Here is a 17,982-nt window from a genome sequence, read left to right on the forward strand (position 1 = left end):
GGGAGTGGGTAACCTCTAAAATTCTTTCTTCACTTTTGATAAATTTTATTCTGACAAATCCAGGAAAATACCCAGTTAAATCAATGACAAAGCAATTTGTTTGTTAGATGAGGTCCCTTCCAATGTAATTCTCTGATTCAATGGACCTCACAGCTGCCTTCCCAACCCCCTATTTCCACACCCAGGCCTTCCACTCAGAAGGTCTCTCATTCCATCATGCCAGCAGAGGTCTTGTTTTCAGGGGTGGAGCTTCTCTAGTCCCTAGTGGGATTCCTGGAAATCTGAACATTGTCCTGCTCACAGGGCAGGGCTTAGGGGGAAGAGCCCCCAGGTTTGGCTGATTGGGTGGCTGAGGCCAGAGTTTTATTATTGGGAGTGGCTGAGGCCAGAGTTTTATTATTGGGAGATGGGGAATCACCTCCAAATGCCTTAGGGACCCATGTTAACTGAAGCAACCCATATGTTCTGTGCAAGGGGGTCAGGAGGAACAAGACTCAGTCCCCCACGTCCTTTTAGCTACCGGGGCTGGTAACTTCTAGCTGGAAGGGGGTTCCTAGGAGGCGTCTGAGTGAGAGTAAGGAATTCCTGGTTGAGACAGTAAGTAGGAGCTTCAGATGTGGAGTTAGGAGTAAATTGGAACAAAGATGGGCATTTGCATGGAGACCCTGCTCAGAAAGGGGCATGGCAGGGGTGATGAGGAGGCAGGGCAGACTCACAGCTCTTAGAAAACAAGAAAGGGGGAGCTTGTAGCTCCACCCCAAGAGGAGGGGCTACCCCAGACTCCACCCAAGATCTCCATCCTCTCTTGTCTTATATAAAAACCTCTTTCCTAGGCTCCTTAGGATGGAAGAGGAGGAGAACGAAAGATCAGAGGTGAGTTCTGGGGCTCTTAATCTCTTTAAGGACAGAGTGGAGGAAGAAGGTCCAGAGGCCACATGTTGTAGTGGATAATGCTCTGGCTTTGCATTAGTAAGATCTAGGTTCCAATCCTGCCTTAGAAGTCTACTAGCTCTGTGCCCTTGGGAAAGTCACAAATTCTCTGAACCTCAATTTGCTCATCCTCAAAATGGGGATAACAGTAGCACCGACCTCATTGGAACCGTATGAAGATCAGATGAGATGCCAAGTGTTCTGCAGACCTTAAAGTGCTATATAAAGATAGACTAAAATATAGGCAGCTCCCACCCAGTGGACTAAGGGGGAGATGGGGGTGGAGGGAAGGAGCTAGGTTCTAGTCTTGGTTATGCTACTAAACAATTGGGGGAAATAGATTGTCACTTCTCCCCTCTGGGCCTCACTTTCTGGTTCTGTAAAATGGGGCCAGGGTTGAGGGTCAGGAGAGGTGATTAGATTAGAAGATCTCTCAGCTTTCCCCTAACCCCAAAGTCTTATACTGAGTCTATGGTGATGCTTCCTTAGCTGCATGTGAGGTTTCTAATCCAACCTGTGGGGGGTGGGATGGGGGTGTTTCTTACAGAGATGAAGCTGTTCCTACCCCTCACAGGGTTCCTGATTGCACTGATTCTGCCCCCATTGTTGGTGGGCACCTCCTCTGGTAACTGAAAGAATTGGGGGGAAGGATTCAGTAAGGCAGGAGAGGGGAAGGGGATACCAGGCCAAGGTGCCTTAAGGAGGGAAGGGGGCCAGTTGGAGACCTCAAAGACCTTCCCCTTCTCTAGGGTCTTTTAGGGTGGGGAGAGAGGGTGATGGTGTCCCAAGTACAAGCAGAGAACCAGATCCCTAGATTGGGGCAGAGGTGTGGGGTGGTGGCATTTCTTGGACAGGGCTAGATATGTGACCTGATTCCCTTTTCCCTCTGGATATTTGGTCAGCCAGCCTCATGGAGGTAGATGATTCTGTGGTGCTGAGCAGCATGGAGGAAGCCAAGAAACTGGTGGATAAAGCCTATAAGGAGAGGCGAGAAAGGTGGGGTCCGTGCCCTGCAACAGTGTCTTATAGGGAAGGCCTACTGAGGGAGGGAAGGTCCACAGTCTAGTTAGAGGCCTGTTTTTCTGAGTCATAAATGTTGGGGGGCAGGGGGTGGCGGTGATTCTGCCTCAGTCCAGAATGCCCCCTAGCCTAGTTGGATGAATGTTTGCAAAGGTCTCAGAGAAATCTCCACCTAATGGTGTTAAGGACCTATTTAGGGGGAAGCAACCAGGTGCAGTGAAAAGCATCTGATTTGGACTCACAGGATCTGGGGTCAAATCCCAGCTTTGTCACTTACTGCCTGTATGCTTGTATGACCTTTTGCAAGGACCTTAATTTCTCTGGGTCTGGTTCCTCAAAAAATCAAGGGGTTGCACTGTATGACCCCTAAAGTCCTGACTGGCAGTAAATCTAAGATCTCAGGGAGCTGGGGACTTGGGGAAGCCTTTACTTCCAGTTCTTCCCCCTCTTCATCCTGCGTTCTCCCTCTTTTCTTCCTCTACCTTGAGTAGAATTAAGCAGAAGATGAGAAGTGGGACAGCAAGTGCCAGGGACCTCATGTCCTTCATCAAGCAACCGGTGGCTGGGACCCGGACAGCTGCTAGAGCAGCCGATTACCTGCACATAGCCTTGAATCTCCTGGACAGGAAGTTTCGGTCGTGGCGCAGGGGACCCTTCAACATCACAGGTATTTTCCTGAGCCAGCCTGACTGACCCCAGACCTCCCAGGACTTTGTTGCCTTGGCTTCTGACCTCATCCTACCTCCCAGTGATCCCTGGGAGGTATAGGGTGAGGGTGTGGGCAGGAATCGGGTCAGGGAAGGGAGACCAGTGTCCCCAGCCTTTTTCACAGTTTCATTCCTTGTCACGTCAGATGTACTGACCTCTCCCCAGCTGGAGCTACTGTCCAAAGCCAGTGGCTGTGCCTACCAGGATGTAGGGGTAAAGTGTGATGACAAGGACAAGTACCGTACTATCACAGGAAAATGCAACAACAGGTGGGAGACCAGAGCTTGCCAGCCAAGACCTCATCATATCATGACAGCCTGTCCTTCCCCTGCTCCCCTCTTTCCACAGTGGGTGACCACTTTAGCACCCCCAGGTCCTACCCAATGATGTATAACTGGGCTGCCCTAACTAAGCCTCCCTAAGCTGCTTCTGTTCACATTACAGGAGGAGGCCCACCCTAGGCGCATCTAACAGGGCCTTTGTACGCTGGCTGCCTGCTGAGTATGAGGATGGAGTCTCTCTCCCTTTTGGCTGGACAAAAGGGACAAAGAGAAATGGTTTCCCTGTTCCTCTGGTAAGAATTGGATGGGTAGGATGACAGATGCCATCTGGCTCTGGGTCTTCTGGAGATTAGCTCCAGTAACTTCATTTCCATAGCCACTGAGACCAAGTTCAGATAAACCTAGTGCCCAGCTTCTCTCTCATTCCACAGAAAGATCCTTGTTTATACTGATGGGATCCCCAAACCCTGGGAATGGGGAGTCCTGAGGGACTTTCAGGAGGTCAAAGATTGGATGACTTGCTTCCTATCATTGCTTCTTCTCATTCTAGTATTCCTTTACCTCCCATCCCCCACCTGCCCTGCTCTCTCTCCCCACACCCTGTCCTCTACACTAATACCTTTGCCCTTTATCTCCTTTCCACAACACCATTATCTTCTCTCTCTTTCCTCCTTTGCCCTCTTTCTTTCATCCTCCACTCTAGGCCCGAGAAGTCTCCAACCAAATCGTCCGTTTTCCCAATGAGAAGCTGACACAAGACCAGGAGAGAGCTCTCATGTTCATGCAGTGGGGCCAATTCATTGACCACGACTTGGACCTCACCCCTGAGCCTGTCCTGACCGAGAACTGTGAGCACACCTGTGAACAGCAGCCATCTTGTTTCCCCCTCAAGGTACTGTCCTGGGAAATGGGAAACTTGTAGATTGTGAAGGGGTATTAAAGACCTTCGAGAACAGGATTTCTTAACTTGGGCTCCACAGGTTAAGGATCCTCTGGATAAATTTCAAGAGATCTATGAACTTGGATGGAAAGAAAATTTACATCTTGATTTTCACTAACCTCTAGCTGAAATTTAACATTTCCTTCAATTATTTAAAAATATTATTCTGAGGAGGGGTCCATAAGCTTCACCAGGCTGCCAGAGGGGTCGATGACACACAAAATGGTTCAGAACCCTTAGTCTGGACCAAATCCCACACTTATAAATGGGGAAACTGAGACTTGTAGTATCTAAGTAATTAACCCAAGGTCACATAGGTAGTAAATGCCTGAATTTGAAACCTGTTCGTTTGTTTCCAAATATCTTTTTCCTGGTGCCATTCAACATCCCTTTCTGTATCTCTTTTCTTCCCTCTAAGAAAAAGAGGAAAGGGAAAAGAAGAGAGACTCATAATGAAGAGAGGTTTCCAAAAGGCTTCAATAACTTCCCATTTCCTAACAGAGAGCCCTTTCTGCTCTTCCCTATATCTATCCCCCTTCTTCTTAAATTCTCCCCTTGGGAAGGAAATTTATTTAGAGAAACTTAGAACCATGACCTGACTGGATGTGGGGAGAATGGCCTTCAGGTCTCAAATTTCCTCCTTCTGCCCCATTTGCTAAGCCTGCTCTGATCTTCTGAGATGGTAAAGAAGAGGGTTGTGTGTGGAGGTGCACAGAACAAGAGGGAGGAGAGATGGGGGAAGTTAAAGGGGTCTTTCCTTCCAGCTATGGATAAGATAATTAGGCCCCTTTCCCTGGAGAGAACAGGTGAAAAACTGAACAACCAAGATGGTAATAATTTTTGGTAGATTGTAAACTCCTTAAGGGCAGGGAGTATTTCATTGTTGTCTTTGCATCTCTGTGCCTAGCACAATGCCTGGCATAGAATGGTTGCTTAATAAATGCTTGCTGATTGTTGCTTGATTAATTGGGGACAGAGAGAGGGTAGCCTCTAATGGAGTCTCAGCTTAGCCCTGCCTCTCTTTTCATCAGATCCCACCCAATGACCCCCGGATCCGCAACAGGAGTGACTGCATCCCCTTCTTCCGTTCCTGCCCAGCCTGTACAGAGGGCAACATCACCATCCGCAATCAGATCAACGCACTCACTTCCTTCCTGGATGCCAGCATGGTGTATGGCAGTGAGGACCCCCTCGCTCGCCACCTCCGGAACAATTCCAATCAGCTAGGACTGTTGGATGTGAACTCTCAGTTCAATGATAATGGGCGGGCCCTCCTGCCCTTTGACAATCTCCACGATGACCCTTGTCTGCTCACCAACCGCTCTGCTCGAATCCGATGTTTCTTGGCAGGTCAGGTGGGAGGATAAAGGGTGGGAGGAGGAGGCTTCGAGTTCACTTCTGAACCACTGTCCTAGAGATCCCAGCTCCAGGGGTCATCTCCAAAGAATGTGTTTATCTGGGGGAACATGGGGGTGCGTGCGTTATAGATAATCTGTGGTTTTTCACTTTCCAACTTGATATTATTTGTTGTGCTTCTCCTTCATGACTTAAGACTTGCAACCAGAGCTGCCAAAGGATGGTGTCAGTCAGAAAGAGACTTCTTAATGGAAAAGTGCTTAGCATGGTGTCTGGCTCATAGTAAGCACTAAATAAATGTTAGTTAATATTATTATGATCATGCCATTTCCTCCTCTTTTTCCTCCCTTTCTTACTATGGCCAACTGAAGAGGGCAGAATCAATTAATCAACAAATATTTTTGAGGCCCTACTATGTTATGAAGTCAAAAGGCAGTAGAAAGGAATAGATCCTGGGTGATCCATATAAAATTATTTAACTGAGCAGACAGGGTTCTCAAAGTCATTTCCATGAGATTTAGTGCTGGGAGAGACCTGAGAGATAAAACTTTGAGTCCAGGGATCAGCAAACTATGGGCCAGGCCAAAATTGACAGCAGTCTTTTTGAATGGAGCCATGATCTAAGAATGATTTTTTTTTTTTTTTGCTTTTTGGAGGGCAATTGGGGTTAAGTGACTTGCCCAAGGTCACACGGCTAGTTTTTTTGTGTTAAGTGTCTGAGGCCGGATTTGAACTCAGGTCCTCCTGACTCCAGGATTGGTGCTCTATTCACTGTACCACCTAGCCGCTCCCTAAGAATGATTTTTTAAATAATTTTTTAAAAAAGATTTTAAATACAACTTTACTGTGATTAAAAATGTAAAAAACCATTCTTAGCTCAGGCTCTACAAAAATAGGCAGCAGATTTGGCCCTTAGGCAGTAGTTTACTGAGACCATTCTCTGACATCTTGTTAAATCTCCTCATTTTAAAGAGTTGCAGGGAAGGGAAGTGGGTTTTTTCAAAGGTCACACAGGTGGAAAAGCCAAGGTTCAAAGTCATGTCTGGTGAACTCTAAATCCAATGTGCTTTCCATGATATTGTCTTGCCTCATCATGGGGAAAGAAAGAAGGATAAGCATTTATATAAGCCTTACTATGTGCCAGACACTGTGCTAAGCATTTTTCAAATATGATCTCATCTGGGCATTTACCTATATTTCCTCTGGATTGTAGACATTTATAGGGAGTCTCATTATGTTGCATTTCCTTCCTACCTTCCAAAGCCAGGCTGCTGGCTCCTGGGGATCTGTCATATCCTACTGGGATGTTGGGTGAGGAGAGGCAGTCTCCTCATCAAGGGCTTTCTCTAGTCTCTTGGAGATCCTAGCATTGGCTCTATTTAGCACGAACTTAAAATGAGCTGGAGAAGGAAGTGGCAAACCACTCCAGTATCTTTGCCAAGAAAACCCCAAGTGGGGCCACCAAGAGCTGGACGTGACTGAAATGACTGAAAAACAACAAACCTGAGACTTAAAGAACATAGATAATAGATTTAGAATTGGATGGGACTCCAGGGACTATCTAGTCTAACCTTTGTGGAGCTTGTGACTCAACAAGGGTCACATAGTAGCAAACACATCCTCTGATTGTAGAATCAGAGCTCTTTCCCTATATGATGCTGCTTCCCTACTAAGAGAATGGAAAGATGCAGGGGATAACAGACTCAGAAGTGATGTAGTCTAAAGCAATGGGGTCAAACTCAAATAGAAACAGAGGCCACTAAATGATTCATAAAGATTCCTGCCAGATGCATATTGACTTGGAAGACCACATATTAACATTATCTATGTCTATTGTATTTTTATTTATTTTGTTAAATATTTCCCAATTGTAGGTGGCCCAGTGACTGGAATCAGGAAGACTCATCTTCATGAGTTCAAATCCAACTTTAGACATTTACTAACTGTGTGACCCTGGGCAAGTCACTTAACCTTGTTTGCCTCAGTTTCCTCATCTATAAAATAAGCTGGAGAAGGAAATGGTAAACATTCCAATATCTTTGCCAAGAAAACCCCAAATGGAGTCATGAGGAGTTGAACATGACTGAAATGAGTGAATAAAAATAGTGTATTTTAATCTGGTTCTGGTGTCACTTAGGGGTGTTCAAGACATATGTGGTCATGTTTGACACCTCTGGTTTAAAGAATACTGAATATAGAGTCAGAGGACGTAGGTTCAAAACTCAGCTCTGCTACTTTACTGCCTGTGTGACCTTGAGTTTCTCTAGATCTCAGGGAAAGAAGCCAAGTGTCTTGCCTCCATACAACTTCCCACCATCATTCCCAAAGCAAGTTCTGAATAAGAATGTGGTTCTGTGGATTGCTGAAAATTAATATGAATAGCTAATATATTGCAATTTCAGGTTTACAAAGCACTTTATATATATATATATATATTATTCTATTTGATCCTCATAAAAGCACTATGAGGCAGGCTCTAAAATATCACCCTCCTTTTATAGATGAGGAAACTAAGGCTCAAAGAAGTTTTCTGACTTGCCCATGATCATAGTGCTAGTTAAGGATCAAGGGCAAGGGTTGACTCCAAGTCTTCCCTGATTCCCAGTCCATTCTCCTTTCCCCTATTCCACCCATTCATGGAGCACCTACTCTGGAAGAAGTACTTGCCTTCCATTGTGGGAGACCTATGAATGAGACTCAGGTTTTACCCTTAAGTCTAATGGTGGAGATAAGACATTAACTCATGAACAGATCCTCAAGAGGGCAAGGCAGTGAAGAATGCCAGAGGATGGCACCAGGGACTCAGGTGCTTAGAGGGGATGGAGGTTACCATGTGTTGGGATGACCATCATAGACTTCATGGAGGAAGGGGGGCTTCGGAGGGGTCTGTGAGAATGGGTAGGTTTTGCATGGGGAGAGGTGGGATACTGCATTCTAGATATGAGGCCCAAGAAGAGGGAGGAAATTGTGTGCTTAAGGAGAAATGGGTTTCTCCTATGTTGGTAGGAACAGAGAGGTGGGCAGGGTGATAGGACTTAGAGATTGACTAGTCCTCCATTTTCTAGATGAGAAAACTGAAGTCCAGAGAGGTGAGTGATTTGCTTGAGGCCACATGACTAGCAATTGGGGGAATTGGGTCCTTTTAGATTATAGAATCCTTGAATGTCAAAGCTAGAAAAGACCTTTAAAAATCACCTAATTTAATCTCCCCATTTTACAGAGGAGGAAACTAAGGTCCATATAAGAAAAGAGTCACACAGGTAGTACACAACCAGAGCGGTGCTTTACTGACTGAAATCCAATGCATTATTGGTTTCCCCAGGAGACAGTAGGTCCAGTGAGATGCCTGAGCTGACATCCATGCACACTCTTTTCCTTCGGGAGCACAATCGGTTGGCCACATTGCTGAAGAGTATGAACCCCAAATGGGATGGAGAGAAGCTATACCAGGAAGCACGGAAAATTGTTGGGGCTCTTATCCAAGTAAGGATTTCTTTGACACACTAGAACTTAGAAGGACCTTGGGCAAGCTGCAACTCAGTGCCTTCCCATTTCACATTAGAAGCCATTCCTTGACAAATTCAATTCAATTTAGTTTAACAAGCATTTATTTATTTATTTTTTATTTTAAGCAATTGGGGTTAAGTAACTTGCTCAAGGTTACAGGGCCAGTTATTTCTGGGTGTGGTGCTGAGTGTCTGAGCCCGGGATTCGATCTCCAGGTCGTCCCAACACTGGAGCCAGTGCTCTTACTCGCTGAGCCACCTGGCCGCCCCTAAGCAATTGGGGTTAAGTAACTTGCTCAAGGTTACACAGCCAGGTGTTTCTGGGTGGGTGCTAAGTGTCTGAGCCCGGGATTCGATCTCCAGGTCTTCTCAACACTGGAGCCGGTGCTCTTACTTGCTGTGCTACCTGGCTGCCCCAACAAGCATTTATTTAAGCATCTACTGTGTGTAGAGCACTGGTCTACATACAGGTGTGTAGAGATGGATGCTAGACACCTGGGAAGATAAAAAGCTGAAGTAAATAACATTCCTTGTCCTCAAGCAGCTTTGTCTAGTACAACCCCAATAAAAACTCATACATAATTAGTGCATTAGAAGAGGTGTCCAAAATACTACTGGAGGCCTTCAGGGGAAAGGTCATTAGGGGGATCTGGGAATGTTCCTCAGGGATTGTTTTACAGACACTCTCCTGATCCCTTAAACTCAGATATCATTGAGGGAGGAACTCCTGTCCTGTCAAGGATTCACTACATCTCTGAGTCATCAGGGATGAGAAGCTATAACTACCCTGAAGTATGGGAGTTGCTAGGGAAACAGAGGATGCAGGATAGGAAGGGACTAAGTGAACTCTTGTGCATCTTAGATCATCACCTACCGAGACTACCTCCCCCTGGTGCTGGGGCCAGCAGCTCAGAAGAAGTATTTGCCTCCTTACCGGGGCTATAATGAGTCGGTAGATCCTCGAATCGCAAATGTCTTCACCAATGCTTTCCGCTATGGCCACACCCTCATCCAGCCCTTCATGTTCCGCCTGGATGCTAGGTATCGCCCTACTGGGCCCAACCCTATGGTCCCACTCAGTGAAGTCTTCTTTGCCAGCTGGCGGGTTGTAAAGGAAGGTAAGCAGGTTTCCTGGACCCTCTGCTATGGGAGGGAGGGTAAAGGATAATAGGACTGTGAAATCATAGATCTATAAGGAACCTTAGAGGCCATCCAATCCCATCCTTTTACTTTATAGATGAGGAAAATGAGACCTGGAAAAGTGAGATACCCAAAGTAGGTCACAGGAAGTAAACAGCAGGATCAGCATTTGAACTCAGGTCAGAGAAGGAAATGGCAAACCACTCCAGTAACTTTGCCAAGAAAAGCCCAAATGGGGTCATGAAGAGTCAGACATGACTGGAATGACTGAACAGCATCCCTAGATTCTAAGTTCAGTGATTCCCAGTGTTGTATTCCCTTCCTTATAGAAAAGATATTCATTTGATAGGGTAAGAGAAAAAGAAGAAGACTCAGTAGGAATGAGATTGGGTCATATATCAGAATTACAGACTCAGAATTAGATCAACCTGAGAGGCCTTCTCATCCAGCCTCTTCATTTTTCAGCTGTTGTTGAGTCATTTCAGTCATGTTCAACTCTTCGTGACCCCATTTGGGGTTTTCTTGGCAAAGATACTGGAGTGGTTTGCCATTTCCTTCTCCAGCTCATTTTATAGATGAGGAAACTGAGGCAAACAAGGTTAAGTGACTTCCCCAGGGTCACACAGCTAGTAAGTGTCTGAGGCTGGATTTGAACTCAGGAAGAGGAATCTTCCTGACTCCAGGCCTGGCACTCCATACATTGTGCCACCTGGCTGCCCTTGGTTGAACTAGAGGGCCTCTAAAGTCCCCTTCAAATTTCCCAAGCTATGTTCCATATAGCCCTGCTGGTCCTTTATAGTATAAATGGGATTCTAGGATAACATTTGGATGATGCTGATATTTATTGCTCTGATGGTGTGTAAAAGGGACAGATCTGGCCAATGAGGAGCCAGTTCTAAGGAACTTTCACAGTGCACTCTGTCTTATGTCGTCCCCCATGTGGATGTAGTAAGCCTGCTACTAGAAGTGTGTGATAACATGGAGCTCAGGAGCCTGCTTTAGAATATATACCAGTATTTTGTGATGTGTTCCTATCTGTTTATTGCATGGTGAAGAGGAGTTGCTTGATTTTTGAGCAAATACAGTCTATACAGAAGGCTAAATTGTTCTTTCTGTCTGGCTGCATCCCAGGGAGGAGGACAAAATGCTGCAAGCCGACAGGTAGGGAGAGAGGCCTCAGCCTTTTATCTCCCTGCCCAGACCACCTCTCCTCCTGAAAAGCTAACAACATTTCATCTTCCTCACTGGAATGTAGCTAGGGAGAGAGAATCGTGTCATTAATGAATGACTTTTGCATGTACCCAGTTCCAACTCAGCAGCCAATCCGAAGGCTCCTCTTGACCACATAGTAAGCAACAGGATCCAGTCATAGAACACCTGCATGTGTGGAGAATCAAGTTCCCTTATTTCATGTCATCAGAAACTTCCAGAAGCAAGTGGAGGGTCCATATGGGTGATTACATGAGATGGAGCATGGTATATGTACTCTTGGGAACTGGGCCCTCATTGGCCAGACCCTCATAATAATGCTGAATATGAACTTATATATATGTCACAAACACTTAAGATCACAAATTTAAGAGGGATCTGGGTGGTGATTTAGTCCAGCCTCTTCCAGTAGAGGCCCATGAAGGCAGACACACCCGCCCCCTTCATTTGTGCTCTTCAGGCAGAGGTTGGAGGACCACCTGTTAGGGATTTTGTAGATGGGGTTCTCAGACAGGTACGGGTTTGAAACAGATAGCTCTGAGATCCCTTTGAGCCTCTGCTTCTGCAAGGCGGTTAGCAGCAGAGCTAGAATTCAAACGCAGTCTCTAATGTTCCTTTAAAATCTAGTGTTCTTTTCAAAACAACATGTTGCCTTCCCATTTTTGGTTTTTTTTTTAAACTACATCATCAATTTCCTTTGGGATAAGAAACTCCTGCTGAGGGACCCCCTCTACCAAAGCATTTACTTTTCAACTTATATTAGTGTTGCCTGAGGCATTTACCCAGGGTCAAACATCCAGTATGTCAGAGGTGAGACTTATATCCTGAGTTCCTGGCTCAAGTCAATCCTCTAGCAAATATACCATGTTTCTTATTACTTATGAAAATCAATGTAATTTCCTCTATTTTGCTCCAGAGTATGGCTGAATCCAGTCTAATCCAATCAATACTTATTGAGCATCCACTAACATGCTTACTTAACACTGTACCATGTACCAGACTTGCAAAGACAAAAGGAAAATTAGTCCTTGTCCTTGAAAAGTCTACATTCTACTGGGGGAATACAACATGTGACTAGAAATTAAATACAAGACAATTTGAGGAAGGAGAAAGCACTAGATGACTAGATCAGTAAAATTAGTTATTGTTTTTCTTTTAAATTAGCCTAGCAAAGTCTTCCTATAGGAAGTAACACCTGAGCTGAGTGGTCCTTTTGACCATCAATATATGTCAAGCCCAAAAGTTTTCTCTGGCTGAATTAACTTGGAAAATATAGCTTACAGACCTTTTCCTCCTAGGATCTCAGACTGTTTTCATTTCAAAATGTAGTAATGAATTTGGAGTCAGAGGCTTGGGTTCACACTCCACCCCTACCACATACTAGCTGTGTGACCTTGGGGAAACCACTTCGCTTTTCTGGGCCTCAGTTTCCTCATCTCTAAAATGAAAGAATTAGACTAGAGCAGAGGTTCTTGTGTGTGTGTGTGTGTGTGTGTGTGTGTGTGTGTGTGTGTATGTGTGTGTGTGTGTATTGAGGGTAGGGGAGAGGTAGAATGGGGAAACAAATTGCTAAGAAATATGAGGCATGGTTCTAGCCCTTGCTCAAGGAGCCTACAATTTAGTTGCTGAAATGCCACAGATCCTGGCCAGTGCTAAATCCTAGTGGAGTGGTGCAAACAACTGGGGAGTGAAGGGAGTTTAGCAGAGGGTCTGGTCTCTTTGGGCTAGGGTGACTTGCTAGGAAAAAAAACCCAACTGGTTATATCCTCTTCTCAGCTCCTCTGGAAGTTTTGGTGAATCTGGGATATGGGTGGCCCATACCACAATCCCACTGGGAGAGGGGGTATTCTCTCACTACTAGCAACTAAAGTTATATCACTGTCTTGCAATTCACAGGTGGTATTGATCCGATTCTTCGAGGCCTCATGGCCAACTCAGCCAAACTGAACAGACAGAATCAAATTGTGGTGGAAGAAATCCGGGATAGGTTATTTAAACAGGTTATGAGGATCGGCCTGGACTTACCAGCTCTCAACATGCAACGTAGCAGGGACCATGGCCTCCCAGGTGAGAGGGCTTGCCCAATCTCCTTCCTAGGTCCTATGCCAGCCCCATCCCTACCCCCATGTCTATCCCCATTTCCATTCTTCTTCCATTTCCCACTCCATTCTCACCCCCATCTCAGTCAATCACACAGATAGAGGATTAAAATCTAAGTCTTTTGACTCTGTATCCAACATTTGTCCAAGTGCATATATGTGAGACTCAAGAAAAAAATTTTTTTTACCAGTTAGTTGAAACTACCTTCTTTTTTTCTGATTCTACTCCACTCCCCCAACCCTCATTCCCCACCTCTGCTTTTCTGAGTCACTGCTCTGTTGATTGGTTCCTTCCCCTTCCTCCAGAACATAGGTTGGGGGTGTATAAAGACATGCTATTAGTAGGGAAGAGAGGCAGTAGTCATACCGAAACTCCAGATACTTCTCTGTAAAAAGGCCTTTATTCATTAATAGGCCTGTGGTCTCCAAGATGTGGCAGGGGAACATTCCCTGACCTAACTTTCACCAATCCATCTTTAGCTCTTAAAATATCTGTCCTCTTTCCCCCTGGCCTCCAGCTCTGTTGACCTTATAGGGAATGAAAACCCATCCCTCTTTAGTGGACTACTGGGATTAAAAATACACAGGACTTTACTATGCAGTTAAAGAGAAAATTGTGAATGTTAAAGCAAAAGCCACAAAGCATATATTAGAAAGAGAATTTGAAGTTTGAAGATTTGGGCTCTTGATTTTTTTTTTTTTTGCTTTTTGGAGGGCAATTGGGGTTAAGTGACTTGCCCAAGGTCACACAGCTAGTTTTTGTGTTAAGTGTCTGAGGCCAAATTTGAACTCAGGTCCAGGGCCAGCGGTCCGTTCACTGTGCCACCTAGCAGCCCCAAGATTTGGGTTCAAATCCTGATTCCTGTCATTTACTTTTCACATGAATTTGAGTGCGTCATTTCTCTAAATCTCCTTTTTGTTTTATATAATATGATGACTGGATTTGATGATCCAAGTTCCTTTCCAACTCTCAATCCTATGAGGCCAAACACTGAGAAGCCTTTCTGAACATAGAAGATGCCTCTCCCCTCTGTATCTTCACAACAGGGAAATGTGGGGGAGTGGGGGGTGGGGGAAGGCGAGCAGTAAGAACATAACATGCCTTATGTGATCTTTCCTGATAAGGCTTGGGGGGAACTGGTGGCTCTGAGGCCACATGTGGCCTTCTATGTCCTTGGGTGCATCCTTTTGACTGAGTCCAAGTTTTACAGAACAAAACTTTTTATTAAGAGGATTTATTCTGTGAAGTTTGGATTCAAAGGGCCACACTTGAGAGCCTAGATGGTCACTTGTTTCCTTGAGGCCACAATTTCTCAACCCCTGGTGTGGGGGCTGGCCTGCTTAGGGGCTGGGACAAGTCCTATACCCAAGGAACTTTCCCTACTGTAGCCCAGGTAGGGCTCTATATGATGAGCTTGGTGTGGTGGCTAGAGGTGGCCAGTGGCCTTGGAGCAAAGGAGACCCAGACTCCAATCCTGCCTTGGATACTTGTTGGCCATGGGACTCTGGGCAGCTCACTTACTGTCTCTGAACTTCAGCTTCCATGTCTGAATTAGGGCTAAAGATACCTTTATTCCAATCCAAAGGTTTCACAAACCTTAAAGTGCTTTACAAAGGTGAGCTATTACTAGGCTCTCTATACAAAGTAAATCCTGCTGCTCCATTATGTTCTTTGCACCCCATCCCCCTCTCCCTATAACAGGGTATAATGCTTGGAGACGGTTTTGTGGGCTCCCTCAACCCAAAACAGAAGGTGAGCTTACCACAGTGATGAAGAACGGAGACCTGGCCAAGAAACTCATGACTCAGTATGGTTCCCCTAAGAACATTGACATCTGGATGGGCGGTGTGGCAGAGCCCCTGGAGCCCAATGGCAGGGTGGGGCCTCTCCTGGCCTGTCTCATTGGGACCCAGTTCAGAAAACTCCGAGATGGAGACAGGTGAGGAAGCTTGATATTTCAGAGAGACTTTGGTGGTCAGAGCCCATGATGGTGCTGGGGCAGAATGGGGATAAGAGGTCTGGGCTTAAATCTGGAATCTGACCCTGACTCACTGTGTGATTGTGACCAAGTAATTGGAGCAATCTGATCCTCAGTAACCCTTTCTCTGTAAAATGGGGAAAATCACCCCATCTCTAGCTCCTCAGCCTGGTGCAGAGGTTAGTGACTTCACAAGTAGGGAAACTCCTACTTGAGCTCCTTGTAAATCAAAGATTCTTTATTCCTGACTTTGGGTATGGTAGACTGAAGTCCCAGAAAACTGAGACTGAGGGGCAGCAGGGGTTAATGGATAAGATTCTTCCCTAAGAGTCAGAAAGACCTGGGTTCAAATTCTGCCTCAGGATTTGATACTTTCTAGCTGTGTAACCCTGTGCAAGCCACTTGACCTCTGTCTTACTTTTTTCTCATCTGTAAAATGAGGGGATTGGACTTAACGGCCTTCTAAGGTCATTGCAACTCTAAATATATGATTCCATGATTTGTTTGAAGGGATTCTACTGAGCTGGGAACGAGCTTTCAAATTCCAACTCTGATAAGGGACCAGAGACTCCGTCAGGCAGCATGTCAGGTCCTGGCATAGATAATGCTTTATAGACCCAGACTCTTATGTATTTTTTGCTTCAGCTTTTGTCTACTCTGATTCAGAGATCAGGCTGAGGCCCTGGCTGAGCTTGTTCTGACTTGTCACTCGGGTCCCCCGGACCAAATTGTCCCTGTATGTAAGAGGAATAGAGAGCTGAGATAGGATGAGCCTCTTGCTTGGGGTAGGGTAGGATGAGGGATCCGGTTAGAGTTCCAGGATCTTTGGTGCTATGGTGATTTCATCTCATTCCGGGACAGGTTTTATTGGGAGAGCGCTGGGGTGTTCAGCTCACAGCAGCGCCAGGCATTGGCCACGATTAGCCTATCCCGCATCATCTGTGACAACACCGGCATCACCTCGGTACCTAGGAATATCTTCAAGGCCAACAAATATCCCAAAGATTTTGTTAGTTGCAAGATGATTCCTAAGATGGACCTGTCAGCATGGAGAAACAACACAGAGTAGTCGGGTAGGTAGATGCCTCTTTGTTAGACTGATCTGGGAGGAAGGGAGAGTTTGGGCTTGGAGGAGACATTTTCAGTGCCCTCCACCCCACCCTTTCCTCTCAGGTACAAACCTCCTCTGGCAGAACTGAATTGCTCATAGTTTGTGTGTAAGTGCGGTTTGTGTATATATGCATGTGGGCTCTTACTGTGCTCTGTAATTAAATAGAAATTGTGCATATACCCAACTCATCTCTGCCTGTTCCATTTGGGTAGTGTAATTATTGGGCTTGAAAAACATGACTGAATGTGCATAAAGTAAGAGTAAGCAGGCTACGGCAGAAGGTTTGAGGGCCCTGCCTCTAAGCAGAGTGCTTGATGGGAAAGTACATGGATTTTGTGACATCTGTTTTGGCTGCTCAGATACTTGGCTTTTTGGTTTTTTTTGTTTGTTTTTGGATTACTCAGGTATGGTAGGTTCTGGCTTTATTCTGACTAGATATGGTGGGTAAGTTTCTGAGTGGAGTTGGTTGGGTAGGCCCAGGTTTTCAGACTCACTGGATGCTTTCTCACCCAATTTGTAAAAAAAAATATTTATTTATTATGAACTGAACAATTGCCAACGAACACAAACATCTCAATGTACAAAAAAGGAAGACTATATGAAACCAAGTGCTTCTGTTCAATTGAGTTTTTTGTTTTGTTTCTTTTGTTTAAAGTCTTACTCACTTGTGATATTTGTTTTTTCCACAGGAATCTGTCCTCAGCCTCCTCCCCGTAAGGACCAAGGAAGTCTAAGAGGGGAATCTCCATCGTTAGCTGAAACTGTCAGGCATCAGATCCTAATAGGGATGAAGGCCCCAGGTCCCGAGGCCAGAGAAAGATTTGGCAGTGGCTTCCCTGGCCATTGGGAGGCAAAGTTGTTCTCCTCCTGTGACCTGAATGGCCAGGTTGAAATTGTCCCAGGCCTGCTAGTTGCCCAGGAGGCAATTCTTCCTCTTGGACCAGCAAACAAGGGTCCCTGTCAGGGAGGGGAACCTGGGCCAGCACGACTGAGATACACCATCTGCTTTTTCTGTCAATAAAGCATTACTGAGAGGAGGGCTGGGTTGTCCTTGTCTGTTAGAAAAGCTACTGAGGATAGGGCTGGAGCCTCTGAAAAGAAAGACCTCTGACTTTAGGAAGACCACAATCGACTCTAGTGGTTCACCTGAAACATCAGAATGGAAAAGGGGCACTGATGGACCCTATCTGGAGAGATTCCCAAAAGCAAGAAGGGTTGTTCTGGTAGTGTAAATAAGACCTGTTTGTAGGAGTACTGGGGCCAGTTCAGATAAAGGGGAACTTCTCTGCCATGACTCATCATTACCAAATAGCATAATGTGGTAAATAACACTGGGAGACCCTGGTTTCCTCTGATACATCCTAGCTGTGTGACCTTGGGAGTCACTTTACTTCTGTGTGGCCCACTTTCCTCACCAAATCTCAAATTCTATTATAAAGCAGAAATCAGAAAACCTATTTGGGACTAGTTAGAAAAGTAGATGAAAGGGATGAACTAAGGACCCAGACCCAGAAGCAATCAAACACAAATTTGATAAACTCGGGAATGCAAATCACTGGGAGAAGGATCTTCTGGGAAAACAAGTTTGTAGAAATTACATTTAGACTTACCATTTTACACCATTTACAACAGTAAGTTCCAAATGAATACATCGCCTAAATCAATTAACAAACATTGATTAACCATCAGGGTAGGGCTACCCA

General features: G+C 45.4%; 1 protein-coding gene across 1 annotated transcript; it reads left to right on the forward strand.

The window, feature by feature from the left end:
* Positions 1-1,458: 1,458 nt before the first annotated feature.
* Positions 1,459-17,317, forward strand: LOC138145747 (myeloperoxidase-like). Its single transcript, XM_069067377.1, has 13 exons — positions 1,459-1,555; positions 1,833-1,926; positions 2,442-2,617; positions 2,804-2,927; positions 3,103-3,232; positions 3,643-3,831; positions 4,911-5,229; positions 8,558-8,718; positions 9,604-9,859; positions 12,987-13,157; positions 14,892-15,129; positions 16,030-16,241; positions 16,969-17,317. The coding sequence occupies exons 1-12, from the start codon at positions 1,459-1,461 to the stop codon at positions 16,235-16,237; spliced, it is 2,163 nt and encodes a 720-aa protein (XP_068923478.1). The 3' UTR covers positions 16,238-16,241; positions 16,969-17,317.
* The last annotated feature ends 665 nt before the right edge of the window (positions 17,318-17,982 follow it).

The sequence above is a fragment of the Petaurus breviceps genome, unplaced genomic scaffold (assembly GCF_028583685.1).
Source record: "Petaurus breviceps papuanus isolate PSGF00001 unplaced genomic scaffold, PetGlider_PUasm1.0 90750, whole genome shotgun sequence".
Taxonomy (NCBI): Eukaryota; Metazoa; Chordata; class Mammalia; order Diprotodontia; family Petauridae; genus Petaurus; species Petaurus breviceps.

Excerpts from the sequence above, each read along its gene's own strand:
- LOC138145747 (XM_069067377.1), top strand. The coding sequence starts at position 1,459 with ATGGGGGTGTTTCTTACAGAGATGAAGCTGTTCCTACCCCTCACAGGG. Across the intron at positions 8,719-9,603 it reads TTGTTGGGGCTCTTATCCAA|ATCATCACCTACCGAGACTA; the intron begins GTAAGGATTTCT and ends TGTGCATCTTAG. Across the intron at positions 13,158-14,891 it reads CAGGGACCATGGCCTCCCAG|GGTATAATGCTTGGAGACGG; the intron begins GTGAGAGGGCTT and ends TCCCTATAACAG.